At 37.4% G+C, this 21,067-nt stretch overlaps 1 protein-coding gene across 2 annotated transcripts in view; it reads left to right on the plus strand.

Moving 5' to 3' along the window:
- The first annotated feature begins 858 nt into the window (after window positions 1–858).
- LOC139143450 (carbamoyl-phosphate synthase [ammonia], mitochondrial-like) overlaps window positions 859–21,067 on the plus strand; it is a 74,070-nt gene continuing 53,861 nt past the window's right edge. Inside the window, exons 1-2 of one of the 2 annotated variants that reach the window (XM_070713780.1) lie at window positions 859–1,043; window positions 20,638–20,808. In XM_070713780.1, the coding sequence (XP_070569881.1) occupies window positions 20,692–20,808 (117 nt within the window). In that variant the 5' untranslated portion in view covers window positions 859–1,043; window positions 20,638–20,691. Of the gene's footprint in view, window positions 1,044–10,644; window positions 10,933–20,637; window positions 20,809–21,067 lie in introns of those variants that run through there. The other variant, XM_070713781.1, reaches the window with a different exon arrangement.

Genomic DNA, 21,067 nt, shown 5'->3' on the forward strand with positions numbered 1-21,067 from the left:
CAGAAGTCAAATAGTCCCCTTTAGATAGTGCCTATGCCATTGAGATATTGCAACAGAAATCCTGAAATATGATTTCTTGGGTCAGAAAAGGTAAGGAAAACATTGAGTGTACTGAGGTGTAAAGTAGACCTATGTAGTGCATGCTTATATCATAAGTGCTGGGAAAAAAACCCATAAGAATTGCTTGTGGTTTTGCGCCGCCTATGGCGGCGCGCTGGCAAAGAATACATGAGAATAAGGTTTCCAAATTTTGCTGATTTCTAGCGCATTGTGACAATTTTTTTCATTTCTGTCTGTTATGACAATTTTTTCTTAGGCCATGACAGTATCAATTTTTTTTCCTTCTATCTCACCTGGTGACATGTTTTTTTCTCAAAATCTTCCATACCCCCCAGGAAATCAAATGGTTCTCCCCTAATCAACGCGTAAATTCATTCACTGTGGTGTGTCTGTCTTATGATATTAGTAACTTTAGCTTTCTGAAGTTTAAAATTCTATAATTAAAACTTTTTATTACGCTACCGCTTCAAAAATGAGTATGATGAACACAATAAATTCTCAATCGCTCCATCAAATTTGAAATTGATGGAGGGACAAGGTTAAAATAGCGTTATTCATCTTCCAGACTAGCTGTGTGTTCCCTGCGTTATACGCCTCCCACATATACGGCCTCCCACATGTAGTGGGAGGCCGTATAAACGCCGGGAAACACACCGCAGCACGATACACGCGGTACAAAGCTGCAGCGCAGGGCTACTTCGAGACCATTTCGCGCCATTTCCCATTTGCCCTCCTAATTAATCCAAGATTGTGGCCAATCACAGTTGTAGAATGAAGACACACCTCCACCGCTAGCTTGAATCCTGTCAATATTATGCTAATAAGGCAGCTGGAGTGAGCGAGTGCGGCTCACCATCACATTTCAAAAATGGCGGCAGCAAAGAGTTGACATACCATATGTGGTAAACTGTGTTTGTGAAACCAGCGAAACAGAGCTGAAGCTATATCGCACTCTCAACTGAGCAGAAATTTTGGCGAATCGGGTGAGTTCTACTGTCTAATGTTGCGTCTAGGCCGGTCGTCTGTTAGGATTAAAAATTGACATTCCACCTTCATTCCACAGGTCAAGGAGAAAAACTTCAATGTACAGTGTGTACGTAACATTTGCTCGTTGTCATTGTCGATTGCACGTTCAAATATTATGCTGTTTTTCGTCCATGCTTCGCACATGTTTTCGGACGAAGACACACTTCAACTTTCTTTTCATTAACAGACGGGATCGCTTCTCTGTTGTGCTAAACTCGGAAGCCACGTGCGCTGTGGCATGGTAATACTAGCTAAAGGCGCGCTGGTTTGTTGACGTCTGATCACTGCCTGTCATTCATTTGATCGAGGAATCGAAATGTTGCTTGAATTATGGTCGGCCGCGCGTGTATTCGATATGGACATTCGTACCGTGTGTAATAAGTGTATGTAAGACGGCTTTCGTTAGGAATTGTGCAAGGTTGATTTCAGACTATCATAGACTCTCCAACCCGTACCCATAGCGATATTGTGGTCAGTGATGACTGTTGTTTACAGACAAGTATTTGCCAGTGACCTCACAGAATATTAGCGGTAACGTTACTTCCTGATTGCATCATCCCGTATTAGGGCCTAACCGCGAGCGCATCCACTCTGAACATCGTTTTGATGTGCGCTGGTCCAATTTTACATGTTTGAAACGCATCATGTTGGGACAGTATTCTCAACCCAGGCCCCGACGACACTCACTCAATCAGCTCAGTACATAGCCCAGCCCACAGTGTTTCGATACAAAAAACCACGTGCACCCTCGTACCAGTGCTGTAAAGAGGGTCGATCATGGCCATGGCATAAAGTGAACTTTATTGTTGGTATTATGTTTTGAAAATGTGGTGACCCCCCTTTCCTACCAGTGAAAAAGCGATGACCCCCCTTTGCGGATTCCAAATTATGATGACCCCCCCTGGATTTTGCCGGCCCCACCCGGCCGTAAAAACTGAACGGTCCCTAAAGTATTCATGGTATTGTCGAACAGGCGAATTATGTTAAAGCGCAGTGGTCGTCGCGCTGCGCGTGCGTGATTTTTTTGTTGATAAACATAAATTTTTGTAAACATAAGTCTTCTCAACTTCAATAGGAGTGAGATGGGAGCAGTCCGCAACTTTGTTAAGGCCTTTGTAAGACTCAACATCATGCAATAGTAAAATATTAAGATCGGAAACGAACTTCAGTGGTGTATTTCTATCTATAAACTCGTGTAGAGCTACGAACATTGGGACACTACACTCAGCAAATTATGTCGCTGAGTTTACTGTACGCAGACACAGTATTCAAAAAGGTTTGATCGCGCGCGATCACGCTGGTTGTACACAATGCTATGTACAGTACAGTGAAAATACATAACTAAAATGATCAACATTGCCTATATATGTAGACCAGCAACAAGCACAATGCCTACCACAAAAAATTACACTCAAGACCATGATCGGCAAGCCAGAGCATGACACGGGAGATGTTGTTGGGAGACGGTCACCGCGTTGACGTACACGGATATAGAGAATCCGGTCCCACAACGTACCGGCCGGCCCGCGACGACTTGGCCCACAACCAACTGTTGATCACCATGTCTTACTTCTCATAGTATTACGTGGTAAGAAATAGTAAAATGACAGGAAACAATAGACAAAACGAGCGGGTTTTCGCGGCATTTGGCAGGAAAATTGCATAGACGTATCGAGAGATCCTGTGCCCCGGTCCTGTGCACGCGCGCGGTCATGGCAGTGATCCAACCGCTACCTGGTGTAGGCCTACCGGTGCTGGGCAAACTTCGTTGTTGTACCTACTGATTGCCAGGTAGGTCTGAAACCTCTTTCAAGTGAGATAAACCCCACATAACAAGAAGACCTATGAAAGGTCCTTCGCTTGACTTGATACCTGTACTCCGAATTCTCGTTTGCACCCCAAAACGGGGTAAACTTTGTAGTTGAGTTGGATTCTCCACAGCCGAGGTAGCGCGCCATATACCCGGTTTGACACGGACGTTCATACAGACCACGGAACGGAACAGATGTAGAGATGCTTCTTGCTGCAGCGGGCATTGCTCTGCGAGCTGTAGATTTCTGTAGTTTGAGCCTGTCGAGCCTCTTGAAATGAAAGCTCTCGTCCTTGCTAGCGATGTCGAAAACTAGAGCCCAGTCGTTGATAGTCTGTTGGCGTATACATGCGTACTTGCGTACGTCTAGCTCTATGGCTCGAGCGATATCAGTAGCCGAGCCCCATTCAACTGATTAAAGAAAATCATGAGCAAGTATGATCTCAATCCAGCGTGCAATTATTGTTCAATATTCAGCAGATATTTAACTTAGATTAATTGACCTTTAATTGCGTGTTACATTTGGTTAGTTGGTATGCTTGTGACAGATCAGCCGCCATTTTAACAAGCGGCAATATAGCAAACATTACAATCAACCCGTAACATGTGCGGCGTTCTTGGATTTGTTTACAACAGAGGGGGACCCCCTTAGGAGGATGCGCAGCGCGACGACCACTGCGCTTTAAGGTCAAACGAAGAGATGTATCTGGAATTTCATGTATCAAGGTTATGAGCTTGCTTGAAGGAAGAGAAAAGACCAAAGTATTGTGTGTTTATTTAATAAATAAATAAATTGAATATATAACATCATATATACCAACATATCCCTTTCAAACATGACCTGATATTGAGTGATGGCCACTTTGATTTTCACATTTTAGGATTTCAGAGATCAATGTTAAAAAACTCCCATTCAAATTTTAGAACTATTTGCAATGTTGTAATGGCAATATGTTTCAGTGAAGGATACAGAGGATTGTTGCAAGAAAATTGTGATATAAAAAGTATGTATATAGTGTTTCTTTGATCTGTGTTTGGCTCAGTTATCAAGATGGCCGGCCTGTAGTTGCTTTTGAAGGATGTATCATTGACCCGATTAATACTGTAGAACACATGTATGGTTCTAAGGTCATAGTGTTCCTTAGGATTGTTTTTAGAAAAATGTGCGCGCTAAACATTCAGTGTGTAATTCGTTACCAAACGCGGTTACAGTCTTACAGTAAGCTTGTATTCAAGTGAAAGTCCATTTGTGAGAAGTCTGGAAGTCAGTGTATATTGACTGTTGCTTATATGGTTGCCCAAGAAGTTTGGGGTAGCATACCACGAAGTGAGAGAGTTTCTGTATGAATATGTAGCATTGTGGTGACTAATGCAAACAGAGAAGGCCATGCTTTGTGCTTGGCAGTCAACAAGCTGAGTGTCAATGAAGGGCCCAAACCATTGGCATTCATTTTTTTGCCCGTCAGACTTATTTCCAGTAGGTATATTTTGTTTGGAGAATTCTAATGGTAATTCTACACTGTAAAAATGGGGCATATCTATATTGCTTTCACTTTATGGCTGCCATATTGCATGTGTATGCCACCATTCAGTGTGAAACTAGGACACGTGGGTTTGTGAATAATTCATCCGGGACAGCCTTTTGAAAAAAGCAGAAGTAGAAAGTCACCCCATCAGTCATTTGATACTCAAAGCGATTCTGTTAACCCCCATCTTCACAATGGACCGTCCAGCTGTCAGTCAGCGAAATTGACTGGAGTATTTTAGGTCAGGTCATGCTGCATGTGTTAGTAAGGCAAGCCAGCCAGCCATTTGAGAACTCTAAATTCTAGCAGGAAGTGCACTCTTTGTAGTGTATTTGAGGTGGGAAAGAGCTCTTGTTTGACATCTTTCACGTTTGAAAGTTGTCTTGACAAGTAATGTCAAAACCACGGCAATGTAGATGTATCTGTATAGTATTTAGTTACATGTCCTTTCTTATCAACTAGTCTGGTAAAATCATTGCTAACGGAGCTTCAAACAACATCACCCTGTTACAGTTGTGTCATTCTTTTACCTTTTAATCATTCTAATTAATGAGTATTTCAAATTTTTACAAGTTTTGAGTAAAGCCCGAGAACTGTTTTTCACAGAGGTGTTGATGTCCTGGGTGATTGTTTATTTGTTTGACCTCAGCTGACCCTCTGATCACCTTGAACAGGGCAATGAGCAATCCATCTTATCTGCACTGGATAAGATAAGATAGTAAAGGTAGTGCCTTCTAAAGCTTTGCCCTCTGTTGCATCACCTGTGTAGTGTAGGTCTACCCGGTGTTGCATCATCTCAAGCTACATTTGCAGTGGAAAAGATAGCTGTGACCTGCGATCGATGGACCAACCGACCATATGTTGTGAATGCGCGCCCTTCTGTGCGCCCGTGATGAAGTATGCAGTCTTGTCTTTTCTGTAAATGTCTTCAGATGACACCAGCTTGGTGTCGATTTCAACTTTTTGAATGTTTTATGTTCCATTTATGAATGTCAATTTTCATATGGGATATGTCTGTCTACTGATATCTTGTGCAGAAAGATACGGTCGCTCGTTGCTGGCAGTGCAGTGCGCCATACAGTACCCATGCAATTGTATGCCAGGGCTTGGCTACCTTTCTCAGACATGTGAATGACTGTGTAGCATCTTGGAAACCGAAGGAAGACATGAAGGAAAAGCTGTACACGGGGGAAAATTCCTTCATAATCAAATCAAAGAATTGCTGACGGGGTAGTTTTCTGCTAATTGGGCATCCGTCTATAATTAACATTTTCTCACGTATGTTTCAGTGTTCTTTGTACACTCATTTGTGTAAAACCAAGATAGTAAAACAATTGTACCAAAACCTTGTTCTGAAATTTGCTGACGCAACGCACCTGAGTGTTGTAATCTTGCAAAAAACAAATATGAAAGTTTTCAAAAGATTTTCAGAAATTTTAATGTTTAGACGCATTACTTACAGTATAAGAATGAATAATTACTTTGAAGGGCTGCTTTTCGTCTTGCTCTCAGTTACTGGTGAGATAAGTAGTACCAACAAGATTGATCAATGGCCAGTGTTAATACAATTATTATAGAACCACACTCACTCCCTTTCATCAACATGGTTTGGACCAATCCCATTGTCTTCTGTGGCAAAATTGGACCCGTACACAGGGAAATGGGGTCAAAGGGTTACCAAATGTTGCATCAGAACAAAACATAAACGTGATAAAAAAACCATTTGTTGTTGTTTTTCTTGGTGTACATATAGTACATCAGTCACTGTTTTGAACATCTCTTCGAATAATGATATGGTATGGAAGTACAATGCAGTTTAGTCGCTAAGATAATTCAACAGTCTGTTGCTTTCAATACCCTATAAATAACCGTAACCTGCTCTGTTATTATTAAATGTTAATGTATTGCATTGTAGCATATAGAAATCTTTTGCTCAGCGTATGGTGTTTCAAAAATGCTATGGGCACATGTACGTTGAATCAAGGACATTCCGCTTTCTCCAGTTCCAAGTGGTCTTGATTTGACCTTTGACCCAAATGAAATGGAGGCTGCCTTCATTGATTGATTGATGAATGGAATGGGTGGTTGAGCGCAGTAATTGTTCCATGTACAGTATGTATGTAAATGATGGAGAATTTTCCCCAAAATTTCCCAAGGAATTGGAGGGACTGGAGCTGGAGAAAGTAGCGAGAAATAGTTGGTCAAAAAAAAAATTGCGAGAAATGGTTTCTTCACAAAAAATATCTGATCTGTGAACCAGTTCTACTTTAAATCTTTGAGGACAAACCTGGCTTAGAAATGACTTTAACTCTCTAATGTATTCTCACAGTCACTTGTTTGTTTTAGGGCAGGCTAGTGATAAATGAAGCACAAGAGACAATGAAGAGATAGCAATAAGATCTAGTGACTGCCAGATAACCTGTACATGTATATATGAAATAATTAGAGAAATGGAGAAATACCTCAATGCATGGTTGTGATAAGATAGATATGTATGTAGTACATGGATAGTAATTTTTTATCTGGTAGTCAGTTGATATTTATCTTTTTTCCAAACATTGATTTCATGACTTATGAAATTTTTTCCTGCAGCAAACATACATGTATTGTATTTAAACACCTACATGATCTGTCCTCTGCCAGTAAAAGCACATCTATGTCTACAGGTTGTGTATATCAATATCGATTTGCTGTTACTTGCCTTAAATGATAACGATTGCTGGAATTGATTTGATGTCATATTCTATATTAATTTATTATATCTGAAGTGACTATGGCTATTGATGAGGTGAAGGACAAAAATTCAAGGTATTGATTTTGGAAATATGTTGGAAATACAGAAATGTACTGATGTACTGTACGTGTACAAAATTGACCACCATTTCTATCCAGCTACTTCTCATCCAACCCAATACAAGTATTTTCTTAAAAATATAGAAACTGTGCAGATTTAGTGTAAATATTCTTCATTTACATGTATGTAGATTAAAAGCTCATGTAACCGTACTGTGATTAACCCGTTGAGCGCTGCATTTGTGAATTTTTATGTAATTTTTTTTGACTATTTTGGACCAAATGAACATCACATTTTTTTGCTTATGATGTTTATCTAAATTTTAGCAAAATTTAGCAAAAAGTTGACTTATGCATAGACTAGTTTGATGTAGGCGACAAAAATTGACTTTGGCACTCAAAGGGTTAATACACAAAGCAAGGCAACATTTATTTACTGAAGTTGACTTTCGCAACAGTGGCCCGAAAAGGGTGCGTAAATTAGTTCAGTGTGTGGACGTTGTGATTTACAGATTGCCGTCAATGATTTGTATGCTGTGCGGGGAAGCCTCGTCAAATTGAACAGTCTGTAAAATCAATATGGCTGATTTAATTGAGCAGGAGAGCTCCCGAAGGACTCTCCATGGATAGGTCTGTACACGGTCTGTACACGGTCTGTACACGGGTGATCATTCAGGGAACTGAAATGTGGAAGTGATGTAAGGAAATGAGAGTAAAAAATTCCAACAAAGTGGCAACTTTCTGATTTCTAAAGCATTTGCAGATGGGATCAGGCAGTGTATTATACAAAGGGCTATTTTGGGAAAAGAAATTGTAGAATAAAACTCGGTTTACTCAAAAATTGATGCATATTTTTTGCTTTTCTAGATGTGGCACTTTTTCTTAGATTTTCTTGCTTTTTTTACAACAACTGAACTTTCTGTTCTTTGGCGAAGAAATCACGGAGAAATCATTACATGTTAGAAAAATTTATTAGACAAAATTGGACCCAGTGTCTTTCAGATTGGATGGTTATCTAGACTACATGTACATGTATCAGCCAGCTGAGCAATATGGTTTTTATGACAACAAGCAGAGGTGGTGGAAATTATCACGTGAAAAATGGCAGGTGATGTTGACAGATGATTTCGTTCTGTTTACTGCGGTAGCTGATGGAATAAATTTTTCAGTATTTTTCGAGACAAATCTCGTCACTCAGGTTAAAAGTTCCCTTGCAACAGATTCTGATAAAACTGAAAATTAAGAGCAACTTGCCATCATTTGCTGTGCTATAACTTGTGATTTGAATTAAAAGTAAACATTCTTTTTATCTTTATGCATATTCAGGAATTAAAATGAATGTATTCTTCAAAGTGCGCAAAAAAAAAAGGCAGCTTTGTTTAAATGCCAAGTTATAACTTTATCATCTAATCAAGAAACAAGTATACTGGACTCTCTGAAGTTTCTTGAGATGTGCACCTGCTCGGAATGCTGTAGCTGATTAGTAAATTATCATCATTTACAGTCTGAAACCAGGGCAATGCTCTGCCTGATTAGCTGTTTGGAAATAATTCAATAAGAACAATGAGTTTTAGCCAACAATTTGGTTTTAAGAAAGTTTGACTTACAGTTTTTACTTGTAGAAATTTACTGCTTTGAAGTTTAGGTAGAACAGTTTATTTATTTTCTAGTGTTTCTTTTCTGTTTTGAAAACACAAATCTACTCCGTGAATACATTTATTCTACTTTCTACATGGTGTGCTCCATTCCTAAGTCATTTCAAAATACTCGGAGATCATCTCAAAACACTGGTGTACATTTGTGTACAGGTACGTAAACACCCAATGTTATTGTTGACATCCAAATTTGGCAATCTGTTCTGACAATCATGGGTCAACAAAAACAATTTGTATATTGTATACAATGTACAGTGGTTTGTGTTTGCATGGCTGCTACTTTTGTTTTAACATACCTGAGGGAAGAAGAGGGGGAAAAAATGTTTTATAAGACAAAAAATAATGAAAATTTTATCAAACGTGACGCTGTCTTCCCACTCAAAACTCATATATTATGTACCGTGCAATACAGCTGTCGTGTGATGTTGACGTCTCTCACAACATGACCTCAACCTTGAACAAGCTGCTTTCATCATAGACCCTTTTCTATGTGATGACAAACATTTGCTTGCAGCCAGAGATTCCCATAAATCCACTTTGCAGTTTTTTTATAGCCATGTCCACTAAAATGAAAAGCCTATTTAAGTACTTTTCTCACGGCTGAATGCAAAGTTAATAACGTGTGGATTCCACAGAACTTGTCAAACAGAAATTTAATCATTCGTTCGTCTGTCACTACGGCAATCTCCTTCCTTCGTGTACATTCAAACTAGTTCATTTTGTCCAAGTCTACATGTATACTTTTAAAAATAAATTTGAGCTCAGTAATAATACCGTTGATTTTGAAATTTGCATATTGAAGAAACTATTATTTTTAATACAATCACGTGTTTTCACAATTTTTAAATCATCATAGATGGTGTACACATAATTTTTCGAGTATTTTTTATGGTAAATACATTTCTTCCATCTGAAATTATGAAGGAGAAGATCAAATAAAAAGCCAGTACATGTAACTATGTACAGGTTGTAGAATAAATCTAGATCACTGTTGTCAAATCGAAGAAACTATCATGTTGGTTGTAAGGAACATGAGCTTGAACCAACTCGATATCAATCTTCGTTGTTTTGTTATCTCCAAAACAATTAAAATTTCTTTTTCTTCTCCTGTACGTAAGTATAAGCAATATTAGCTATGTCAAAAAAACCAAACTTATCAATACAAATTGCATGAAGTGCTATACAAAATATGAATTAATGAAATATTACTGTTGACAAATAAATTTAAGTGCATGTTGACATTATTTTGGAGGTAGAACAAGAAACTGCATTTAACAAACAGAATAATAGAAACATATCAAAAATTACAGCTAATGGAGCGTTAAATGTTTTTTTCAGCTCAAGTTTGCTACATCAATGAATGTATAGACTAAAGCCCATTAGGATCAGCCGGCGTATATCGTCTGTTATAATACGACTTTCACCATGACTGCACATACAAGTTAAGCGTAAAAGGTTTTGTTTCTTTACACACTGTATGTGCATGTAAGTTTAGTTGTGGAGGAGAAAAAGAATATCAAAGGAAATAACAGCCTCTCTGGAAAAATTAGCAATTGTGTTCTTATAGTAACGGGTAACGTTTACGATATGAGAATACTATTTGTCAGAACAACAAAAAATCTATATTCAGACAAGAAAATTGATCAGCGTATAAGAAACTGTATATTTTCGATTTTTTTTCTTACGTCAATATCACCCAGACATCCCTACTTTTTAGTGGTATAGTCTGCCCTATTTTGCTAACCCTTTTGAGATGCAATCTCTTCAAATTTGCAATTTGTGCCTGACACACAAACAGGAATCGAGGTAGATGAGGGTAAATTAGCAGACTGCTCAGCGCCTGTCTCTATGCTGCTAATCATATTTGGAAGTCGCCAAAAGAATCTGGAGAAGCTCCGATCTTGGGCTGCCCATCATATTATTTTCAAGACCCAGTGGGACTTGGAAGATTGTCCTTTTATTTAAACATCTCATCAATGCTCATCAGCGTTGGAAGGTTTCATCTGACTCGGACTATCAATATTTGATCACAGGTTAACGTGGTCTTCTCATTTTGATCCAGGTAGGTGCAACGGTATGCCGAGAAACGATGTAATTTCACTGCTTGAATATGAATCATCTTCGACAAGCATGGCTCTGTTTTCTTTCCCATGGTAACGGAAGTCATATTGATAAAGGTTATCAGTGTTTTTATCTCATTCGCCTGGAGGAATCCGGATTTTAGTGTTTTGCTTGTAGATTATGAGATAGTGGTATTTTATATTGAGGAGGAGGCTGATATGTGTCAAGGGAAATTGAAAAACGAATGGCACAGGAGCACTGTTGAATCAAGTAGGGGAAATGAAGGAGTGTTTGCAAGTTTGAGTGGTTTTTGTATTTTTCTAAATCCAGAAGATGATTGGCAGTTTGTGAGACAGACCTTTGTCATCACAAAAGACAGACCTACATGCTGAATGCTGAAGGTGTATTCAAGCTGAGCTACAAAGTCAAGTGTATTTATGTCAGTACGTTTCTTACTGTTTGACATTCGTTTTTACTTTATTCAATGCAAAAATTTAAAGCTGCATGTAAGAGAGTGGAATAAGACTGCCAAAGTTTTGTCCGGTTACTAAGGTGTAAAATGTACAAAAACCTTGAGATTATGCATGAAAATTATACCTTTTCATTTTGTCGTGTGACTGTGAATAAAACCTAAAACTAGAACTTTAAAAAAGACTGCATTTTTTTTATATTTAAAATACCTGATATATAGATTCTGCAACATATCTTCCACTTGGTGACATATTATGTGTCAATACTTTTTGTAAGGCGTTATTTGACATGTAGGGTGGTTGTTCTTTACAACAGGTACATCAATAATTCTGAACTATTTCATTTGTAGTTCGTGCGAGTCTCAAATCAACTGTACTTGTTATCTGCGGATGCCTTTACTGAATACGAACTGTAGCATTCAATCTCTCCATAGACTTTATTGATTGGCAAAGGCAAATGCTTTAGCAAAAAACAAATTGACTTCTTTTTCCTCTTGACTTTTTTGCTGAAATTATGTTCACACACGTGAGCATATGGTTTAGCCATGTCTGTGTGTCTGTGTGTCTGTGTGTGTGTCCGTGTGTCTGTATCCCCATTATCTCAAAAACGGCTGAACGTATTTCAGTCAATTTGGTAGACATCTTCAGAATTCAAATGGCTAGAACTGAAAAGGTTTTGGTGGGCGTGGCTTGCATATTAATGAAGTTACCACAGTTTTAATTTTTGTGATACATGGTAGTCTATGGGAAGCATGATGACCATGGTTTCTGGACATCTCGACCCCTAACCAACTCGACCCCAGTCAACTCGACCCGCTACCAACCTAATCCTGGTTAGACCTAATATAGCCTTGCTCCTTCATGCCAAATATCAAAGTCACAGGTATTGCAAATTTGAGAAGAAGATTTTTAAAGTATTATTTTTCTGATTTTTCTATGACCTTTGACCTCCCCTATACCTATGCAGCTAAGCTATGGCAATGGCTTATTCTGGCCTATGTTAAAGTCCAAGACAGCCAGCGTCTATTGGACAATGGCCAGTAGGGGACCAAATTGCTCTCCACAATTTTGGGGATTCCACTTGACCTTTGACCTTGGCATCTTCCTGCAACTCATTTATTATGTGCATTTCTAATTATGAGCTAGCCAATAGAGCTGGAGGTCTGATTTTTGGTATATAGGGATAACTTCGCAATACAAATTTTTTGACAAAATGTCATGTGATCTCGATGACCTTTGACCTCAAATATACATATATGGCCATAACTAAGTAACCACAAGTGCTACACCCTTCATATTTGGTATGATGGGAGACCTTATGACATCACATCCTGTACCTCATTAATTATGCGCATATCTAATTCTGAGCCAGCCAATAGAGCTAGAGGTCTGATTTTTGGTATATAGGTATAACTTAGCAATACAATTTTTTTGACAAAATGTCATGTGATCCCGATGACCTTTGACCTCAATATACATATATGGCCATAACTTAGTAACCACAAGTGCTACACCCTTCATATTTGGTATGATGGGAGACCTTATGACATCACATCCTGTACCTCATTAATTATGCGCATATCTAATTCTGAGCCAGCCAATAGAGCTAGAGGTCTGATTTTTGGTATATAGCAATACAATTTAACTTGATTTTAGTCATTGAAACTTGCTATATACATCAAAGATACTGTGATATAACATTATTGAAAGTCAAAAGACATTTTTACTTCAGCCAATTCCTTATTTGCATATTAAATGAATTTTCTTACTTAGGGATATTCATCTGAATTGACTTGATCAAAATTGATGTTACTTGCTATGTACATTTCAGACACTGTAATACAATATTATTGAAAGTCATTAAGCATTTTCTCTTCAGCCAATTCCTAATTTGCATGTTTAATGAACTTTCCTAATTAGAGATATATATCTGAATTGACTTGACCAAAGTTGACAAAACTTGCTACATATATTGCAGATACCATGATACAACATTATTGACAATCATTAAGCATTTTTACTTAAGTCAATTCCTAATTTACATATTTAATGAACTTTGCTTATTAGGGATATATACTGGGAATTACTTGATCAAAGTTGGCAAAACATGACAACATTGATGATTATACCTGGTTAAAACAATATCGAAAGTCATTTCACATTTTCATGTCAGCTAATTTACAATTTGCATATCTAATGAGCTTTCACAGCTCGGCATATATGGCTTGAAGGACTTGGCCAATGGTAATTACACTTGCTATATAAAATGGTGATACAATGACAGCAGTCAAAGAACTTTAATATTTTTATTTCAGCTGATTACATATTTGTATACTTCATGACCTTTGAGAATTAATCGGCGGTGATTATTGTTCATTATGTTGATCATAATACTTTCAATGAAGTTGCAAACATGCGGCAAAGGTTCAAATTTACACATAACTGTATGAAACACGTGAGCATTTTCAGTTCATATCTGGTTTGGTGAAGTATTTTAAGAAATGTAACATTTTGAAATTTCCAGTATTTCTGACAAAAACGGGGTAATTTTTGTTGTCTTTCTGGATGAAGGTTTCCTTATGGCCAACACTTCACTCTCAGCATGATGATATACATGTACATGTGAATATTTGCAAATCTCCGAAGCCATCCTGTCACGGCATTGCCGTTTGAGACGTGAGGCTTGTCACCTGTCTTGTGTTGTATATAATCAAATTTCCCAACCCGACTTCAGTATGACTTTTACAGAGTAAAACCGTCAGAAGACGTTATTTACGAGAATTGACCAGCAGATTTGAAATTATAAATAAATTGGTATTTTTTCTCTCGTGACAAATGAAAATAAGAGAAGGGAGATGGTGCATGGGTTTGAGACCGCCATTTTTATCCCAAGGTTGAAAACATCCGATTATCATTTTCCCTGAAAGTCTGTCTTCTTACAGAAAGCAAATTAATAATTAAACCCAGCCTTTCTTGCCTTCCGCTGGAAAAATCGAATATCATTCAATAACATCCAGAAACATGACACACAAATTTCCTGTGACATTTAGGGAACCTTATTTGGTAAAAGGTTTTTAGTTTTGTATGTAAAATCACATTCACTTTCAGCCTTCGCAACCAATTACAGGAGCTGATGTAGTGGCATTGATAATTTTGACGATAAAAACCTTTTCGAGGGATGGCTTATATTTGTCACAGACTGATAATATAATAAGGACATTTAATTTTCTTTCTTGAGTTTCTTCAGCTGAGGAAAAATGAGAGGCTTTGAAACCAAAGAGGTGAAATACATTTTGTTGATTAGCGCTCAGGGATGCTTCAGAATTTTCACTGAGTGGATTCTGTTTTCCTGACGTATCTCTAATGCACCGGTATGTTGGTTTGCTCTCGAGTTGAAATGAATTTCCGGTCGGCAAGAGCATTTCAAAACCTGAATGTTTTGTAACAAGAGGTTATAACCCTGCGAGGACGTGGGTCAACTCAGGGTAAATCAAAATGAAACTTGTGAAATACAATGATATAGTTCAAATTTTTTTATCATAGATCCTCAACAAAAGACAGGTTCTAGTTTTCTTAACGTACTCTTCGGTGCAGATCTTCCCCCAAATTTGTAATTGTATCCTCCGACAAGCCGTGTTGAATTTTGCAATGATAAACTTTATGCCGAATCATTGCTTCATCCCATACCATGGATTTACAGTACATATATAGCGATGATCGTGATCATAGCGTTGTTTCTAAATGTAGCATTGCGCACCTTACATTTGCCTCTGCTTAGCAGTTTTTTTCGTAGACAGGTATTTATTTTTGCATGTTAATGATTGAACTTAACTTATACTTCAGCTTTTAAGGCCAGAGTAGTTAAGTTTTTTGTTATGCGTCAACTCATAATTTTGAAAGGTAAGCAGAAACGCGTTTCAAAAACATGCACAGGAAATTTTACTCATGGAGACTTTATATTTACATGATTATTTCCATTGAATTAAAAAACCAAAGCGGGAACTTGTGTTTTGCCTCCATAATTTTACACTGTAAGTGTAACATTCTGCAAGCATGTAGGCGTTTTAGTTGAATTTTATGAAATTTGCAAAGGAAGATTTGCAGGCAGAAAAGCAAAGTGGTAAAGTCCTGCTCCAACACACTCTGTATGTTTTGAAATCCATAAAACCTATGCATGCTACCTGCAAAATAAAGATTAATTAATTTGGCTTTTATATCAAACTTAATATGTTGCACATCGGACTTGTTGCTTTGTCACTTTGAGTGGATACGTCCACAGTGAGACATGTACACTCACCTATTGTATCATAGTCTTTTTCACCTCTGTGAAGTTTTGAAATTTCCATTGATTTCTAGTTTGATACAGCAGTATTCCGGTATGAAGCCATAATTAATAAAGCTTTTTTGTGATAAAACTTGTTTGTAAACGTTCTGTTCCTAATGATATTTTGGGCCTTATTGAAAGCTTTCTCCGGGAATGATCGTTCATGCAAAGTTATTGAGATGAAAAGCGGAATGCATAGAGCCATATTATGGGAAGGTAGAACAATACAGACATCTGTGAACTTGCAGTATTGCTGGAAACATGAACATTTGTTTACCAAAGGTGAAATTACATCAACAAGTTTGAAAGTTTACACTATATTTTGCTTTTCAGGTTAAGGCCCAAAGTACAATCCATACATGTATACTGTATGGAATTGTTTTTTTTGTGTTCTGCCATTTTGAAAAAAAATTGTCCTACCCAGTCAGCCTTGCGATACTTTTAAATGTTTAATACATGCATACATGTTTGCTTTTTAAGAGGAGTAAATGTGCATGTATGTCTTTGCTCAACCATTTTCAGCCTCCTAGTTCGTAAGTTAATTAAGTAACTAAAGGCATGGCATACATTTCATTCCATGTAGTACCATTCGATAGAGATATGTAGTGTGGTGAGAATGTACAAATGTGGTGTGGTGGGACTAATTAAAAAAGGAACAGATTATGATTATTAACCCTTTGAGTGCTGTATTTTTTCCCACCAAAATATTAGTGCAACATTTTACCAATTTTTATGAACTTTTCTGCAATTTTTCTGATAATTTTTGACCAAATGAACACAATATTTCATCAACCACTGTTTTTTATCAAAATTTTGGCAAAAATCTGACAAAAATTGACCTAGGTATATTTTATAAGGGCAACAAAAATTGTCATTGGCGCTCAAAGGGTTAATGGTAATACAATTTATATATTTTTTAATGGATGCAAATTTTTGCTTGAAACCTTTGAAGAGAATTCATCATTTAGTACCGGTATTTGGTGACTAAAAATAATTGTCAGCAACGTTTTTTATCACAGATAAGAACTTGAATGTTGTGTTGACTTCACTGACTCACTGGCCACTGACAGAGTGTGCGGTATCTTTGGCAACCAGGCAGACACATTCTCTTTGCTGTCTCTCACTCTCTCTCAATGACAGATGCATATATCGCATCTGTTGTGAATCTGCCTGTCACAGTCTCATTCTCGGTCTCTCTCTCTCATTCTTGGGCTTGCGCGATCAGGGAAAAAAAAACATGTACTGACACCAGGTGACATTAGCCGAGAAATTATTGGATCTGAGCACTTTGGTAATCGTCGTTTCTATAGTAACAATATATTGAATCTTTGCATCATCTGATGTGTGGGTTGTTCCACTTTTGTGCAGGGGTGTGGTTTGAGCACACAGATAGACTTTCTGCTGAAGTATAAAATGTGTGCTTACATGTAAATGTATCAGTATCTTCGTTTAATCTGTAACATCCTTTCTAACATTGCATTTGACCTGACCAATTTCCATTTTAGCTACTTATATCATTGTCACTTTTGTTAAATTGTGTAATTTTTGTGACTTTTCCTCTGTATGATGTACTGGTATGTAGATCACATTTATGAAAGAGCTATATGTATACCTGTGTGCTAATTTGAATCATGGTTATTAACCCGTTGAGTGCTGTAATTTTTCCCTCCAAAATTTTAGTGCAATGTTTTATCAAATTTAGTAATTTTGTTAGTCCCCACGGACACCGTCCGGGGGGACTTATAGGTTTGGTCATGTCCGTGCGTGCGTGCGTGCGTGCGTGCGTGCGTGCGTGCGTGCGTCCGTCCGTTCACGCAGATATCTCAGAGATGCAAGAAGAGATTTCATTCAAACTTGGTGTAAGGATTACTTCATATGTCATACAGATGCACGTTGATTTGTTTTGTGATACGATCCAATATGGCCGCCAGGCGGCCATTTTATTACGATTTTTTCATGTACAGAGCCATAACTCAGACATGCTTCAACCGATTTTATTCAAAGTTGGTACAAGGACATTGACCAATGTCATAGATATGCACGTCAATTTGTTTTGTGATACAATCCAATATGGCCGCCAGGCGGCCATTTTATTACGATTTTTTCATATACAGAGCCATAACTCAGACATGTTTCAACCGATTTTATTCAAAGTTGGTACAAGGACATTGATCAATGTCATACAGATGCACGTCAATTTGTTTTGTGATACGATCCAATATGGCCGCCAGGCAGCCATTTTACTAGGATTTTTTCATGTACAGAGCCATAACTCAGACATGTTTCAATCGATTTTATTCAAAGTTGGTACAAGGACATTGACCAATGTCATAGATATGCACGTTGATTTGTTTTGTGATACGATCCAATATGGCCGCAAGGCGGCCATTTTATTATGATTTTTTCATGTACAGAGCCATAACTCAGACATGTTTTAACTGATTTTATTCAAAGTTGGTACAAGGACATTGACCAATGTCATAGATATGTACGTCGATTTGTTTTGTGATACAATCCAATATGGCCGCCAGGCGGCCATTTTATTACAATTTTTTTCATATACAGAGCCATAACTCAGACATGTTTTAACCGATTTTATTCAAAGTTGGTACAAGAACATTGACTAATGTCATAGATATGCACGTCAATTTGTTTTGTGATACGATCCAATATGGCCGACAGGCGGCCATTTTATTACGATTTTTTCATATACCGGTACAGAGCCATAACTCAGACATGTTTTAACCGATTCAAAGTTGGTACAAGGAGATTGACTAATGTCATACATATGCATGTCAATTCGTTATGTGATATGATCCAATATGGCTGCCTTACGGCCATTTTGTTACAATTTTTTCATGTACAGAGCCATAATACTCTCAGGCATATCTCAACCGATTTTATTCAAAGTTGGTACAAGGACATTAACCTATGTCATACATATGTATGTCAATTTGTTTCATGATATGATCCAATATGGCTGCATGGCAGCCATTTTGTTACAATTTTTTTGTGTCCTTAGCCAAAACTTGGGCATGTCTCAACTTATTTTATTCACCGATTTTATGTTTAATGTGCATATGTATATGTCATACATATGCACATTGATTTGTTTTAAGATACAATCCAAATGGCCGCCGTGTGGCCATTTTTTTCTGATTTTTTCATGTCCGGAACCATAACTCAGATATGTGTCAAGCAAATTTATTCATAGTTGGTACAAGGACATTGACTTATTTATACATATATGTATGTCGATTGGTTTCACGAGATGGTCCATTATGGCCACATGGTAGCAATTTTGTTATGGTTGTTTCATGTCGAGAGCCATAACTCTGGCAAGTCTCAACTGATCTTATTCAAAGTTGGTACATGTACATTGACTTACGTCATATACATGTTGATTTTTTAAACAGTAAGATCAAATATCGCTGTATTGCGGTGATTTTGTTACAATTTTCAAATGTACAGAGCCATAACGCAGACATATTTCCACCAGTATCATTCAAAGTTGGTACAAGGACATTGACCTATTTCATACATATGCTCGTCAATTCGTTTCAAGCCATGTAGCAGTAACATGTCCATTATTTAAGTTTCGTAAGTAGGCTGATATGTCAAGAAATACGACTGCATCAAATTCATGAAACTTTATACAGATGTTAACTGATGTTAAGCTCACATTGCTTTAACATTGAAAAAGACATTTATCAGTGTCATTTTAATTAATTTGTAATTGCATAAGTAATGAACTTTCCTAATTAGGGTGATATAGCCACAAATTAATACAACGTCAAATGTGATGAAACTTGATACAGATGTTGATCTCATAGTGTTGTAAATACTGCATCAAACTTTATGAAATATGGTACCAGTGATAATCTGTCAAGTGTTAGAATTGTATGCAAAAATGTTTTGCAACATCCTGTTGATTAATTCCTAGTTGACTCATTTTATGAACTTTAGGATGGTGGCCTACATTGGTTTTATGTTTTCATCACCATGGAACTCATTCTTGACCATTGAGCGCCATCTGTATCAAAGTATTTTTATCACAGACCTAATTAATGAAGAGGACTCTATCCTCTCTGAGGACATGTAATCAAAGTACCCATTAACAAGTGGGGACTGTGTCATCAACGATGACTTGTTGTAGTTATTATAATAATTTTGACTGAATGGACATAACATTTCATATGCTACAGTTTTGATCAAAATGTTGGCAAAAATCTTAAAATAGTTGTCTTGATCTGAAAAAAAAAATTGTCTGCATTATATTTTTAGAGACGACAAAAATTAACTTTGGCTCTGAAAGGGTTAATATTGCAAAGATGTAGGAGACTCAGGCTGCAGAAGCACAGTGTACATCACATCTTACACAAACGCTTCTTCGTTGTCTAATGTCAATCTCACAGTCACACCATTTTTTACTCGCAAATGTATACCTAACATTCCCTATGCTGCAATCCATGCCAGCTTTCACTCTAGGCAGAATTATTGCACCCAAATTTGCATTAAATGGATATTCATGCAATAAGCGTATCTTCCACCATTTCCACCCATTTCTCATCCGTGAATTCTATTTCTTAATACAGCAAGGAAGGAGGAAAAAATTAACTTGTTTCTGAGAACAATTATGTCATCAAAAGTTATCACGCAACACAATTGATCAGAATGTGGAAGCTGTCCATATATATCAGTGTTTCATTCCGGAAAATCAAATCAATCTTTTTCTTCCACAAAAAATTTGCAAATGTGGGATTAATCTGTTCACCCCTAATCTCCTGTGAACAGGTCCACTGTTGCCGCAGATATCAATAGGTTTGGGCCAAACCATGGTGTTGAAAGGGTGTGTATACGTAAAGAATGACTGCTCATACTAATGAGCGCATTTCTCAACCTTTTCTTGCAGGTTTTGTTGCATATCTCTAGTAGCAAGTGACATTTTCAAGGGAAAGCAGAAATCATGCTGCATCTCTTACGAGCGCCGTGTTATCTGATCAGACAGAAACATATCACAAATATATTGAAGTCCAAGATTCGACAGTCCTCGTCGGTCTCTGGAAGTGAGCTCCTGCGAAAGGTAAAAATTGTTACTTTTTGCTGTCTCTGCCTAACCGTGAACAGTCTGCTGGTGTGATAAACTGTAGAAATGTTTTGAAGATAATATTTTATCGTTAATTCGGGAAACATTCCTGTTTCAGTAAATATAATTTATTCCTGTTGCTGTTGCTACACAACAATTTCTGCATGTCAATGTCCCGTTCTTACATATGCTTTTCTGGACATTGTAAACCTTTTTTGAGAAATCTCGAAATTTCCTCAATTAATTCTTCCACACA

This window comes from Ptychodera flava, chromosome 11 (assembly GCF_041260155.1).
Source record: "Ptychodera flava strain L36383 chromosome 11, AS_Pfla_20210202, whole genome shotgun sequence".
Lineage (NCBI taxonomy): Eukaryota > Metazoa > Hemichordata > Enteropneusta > Ptychoderidae > Ptychodera > Ptychodera flava.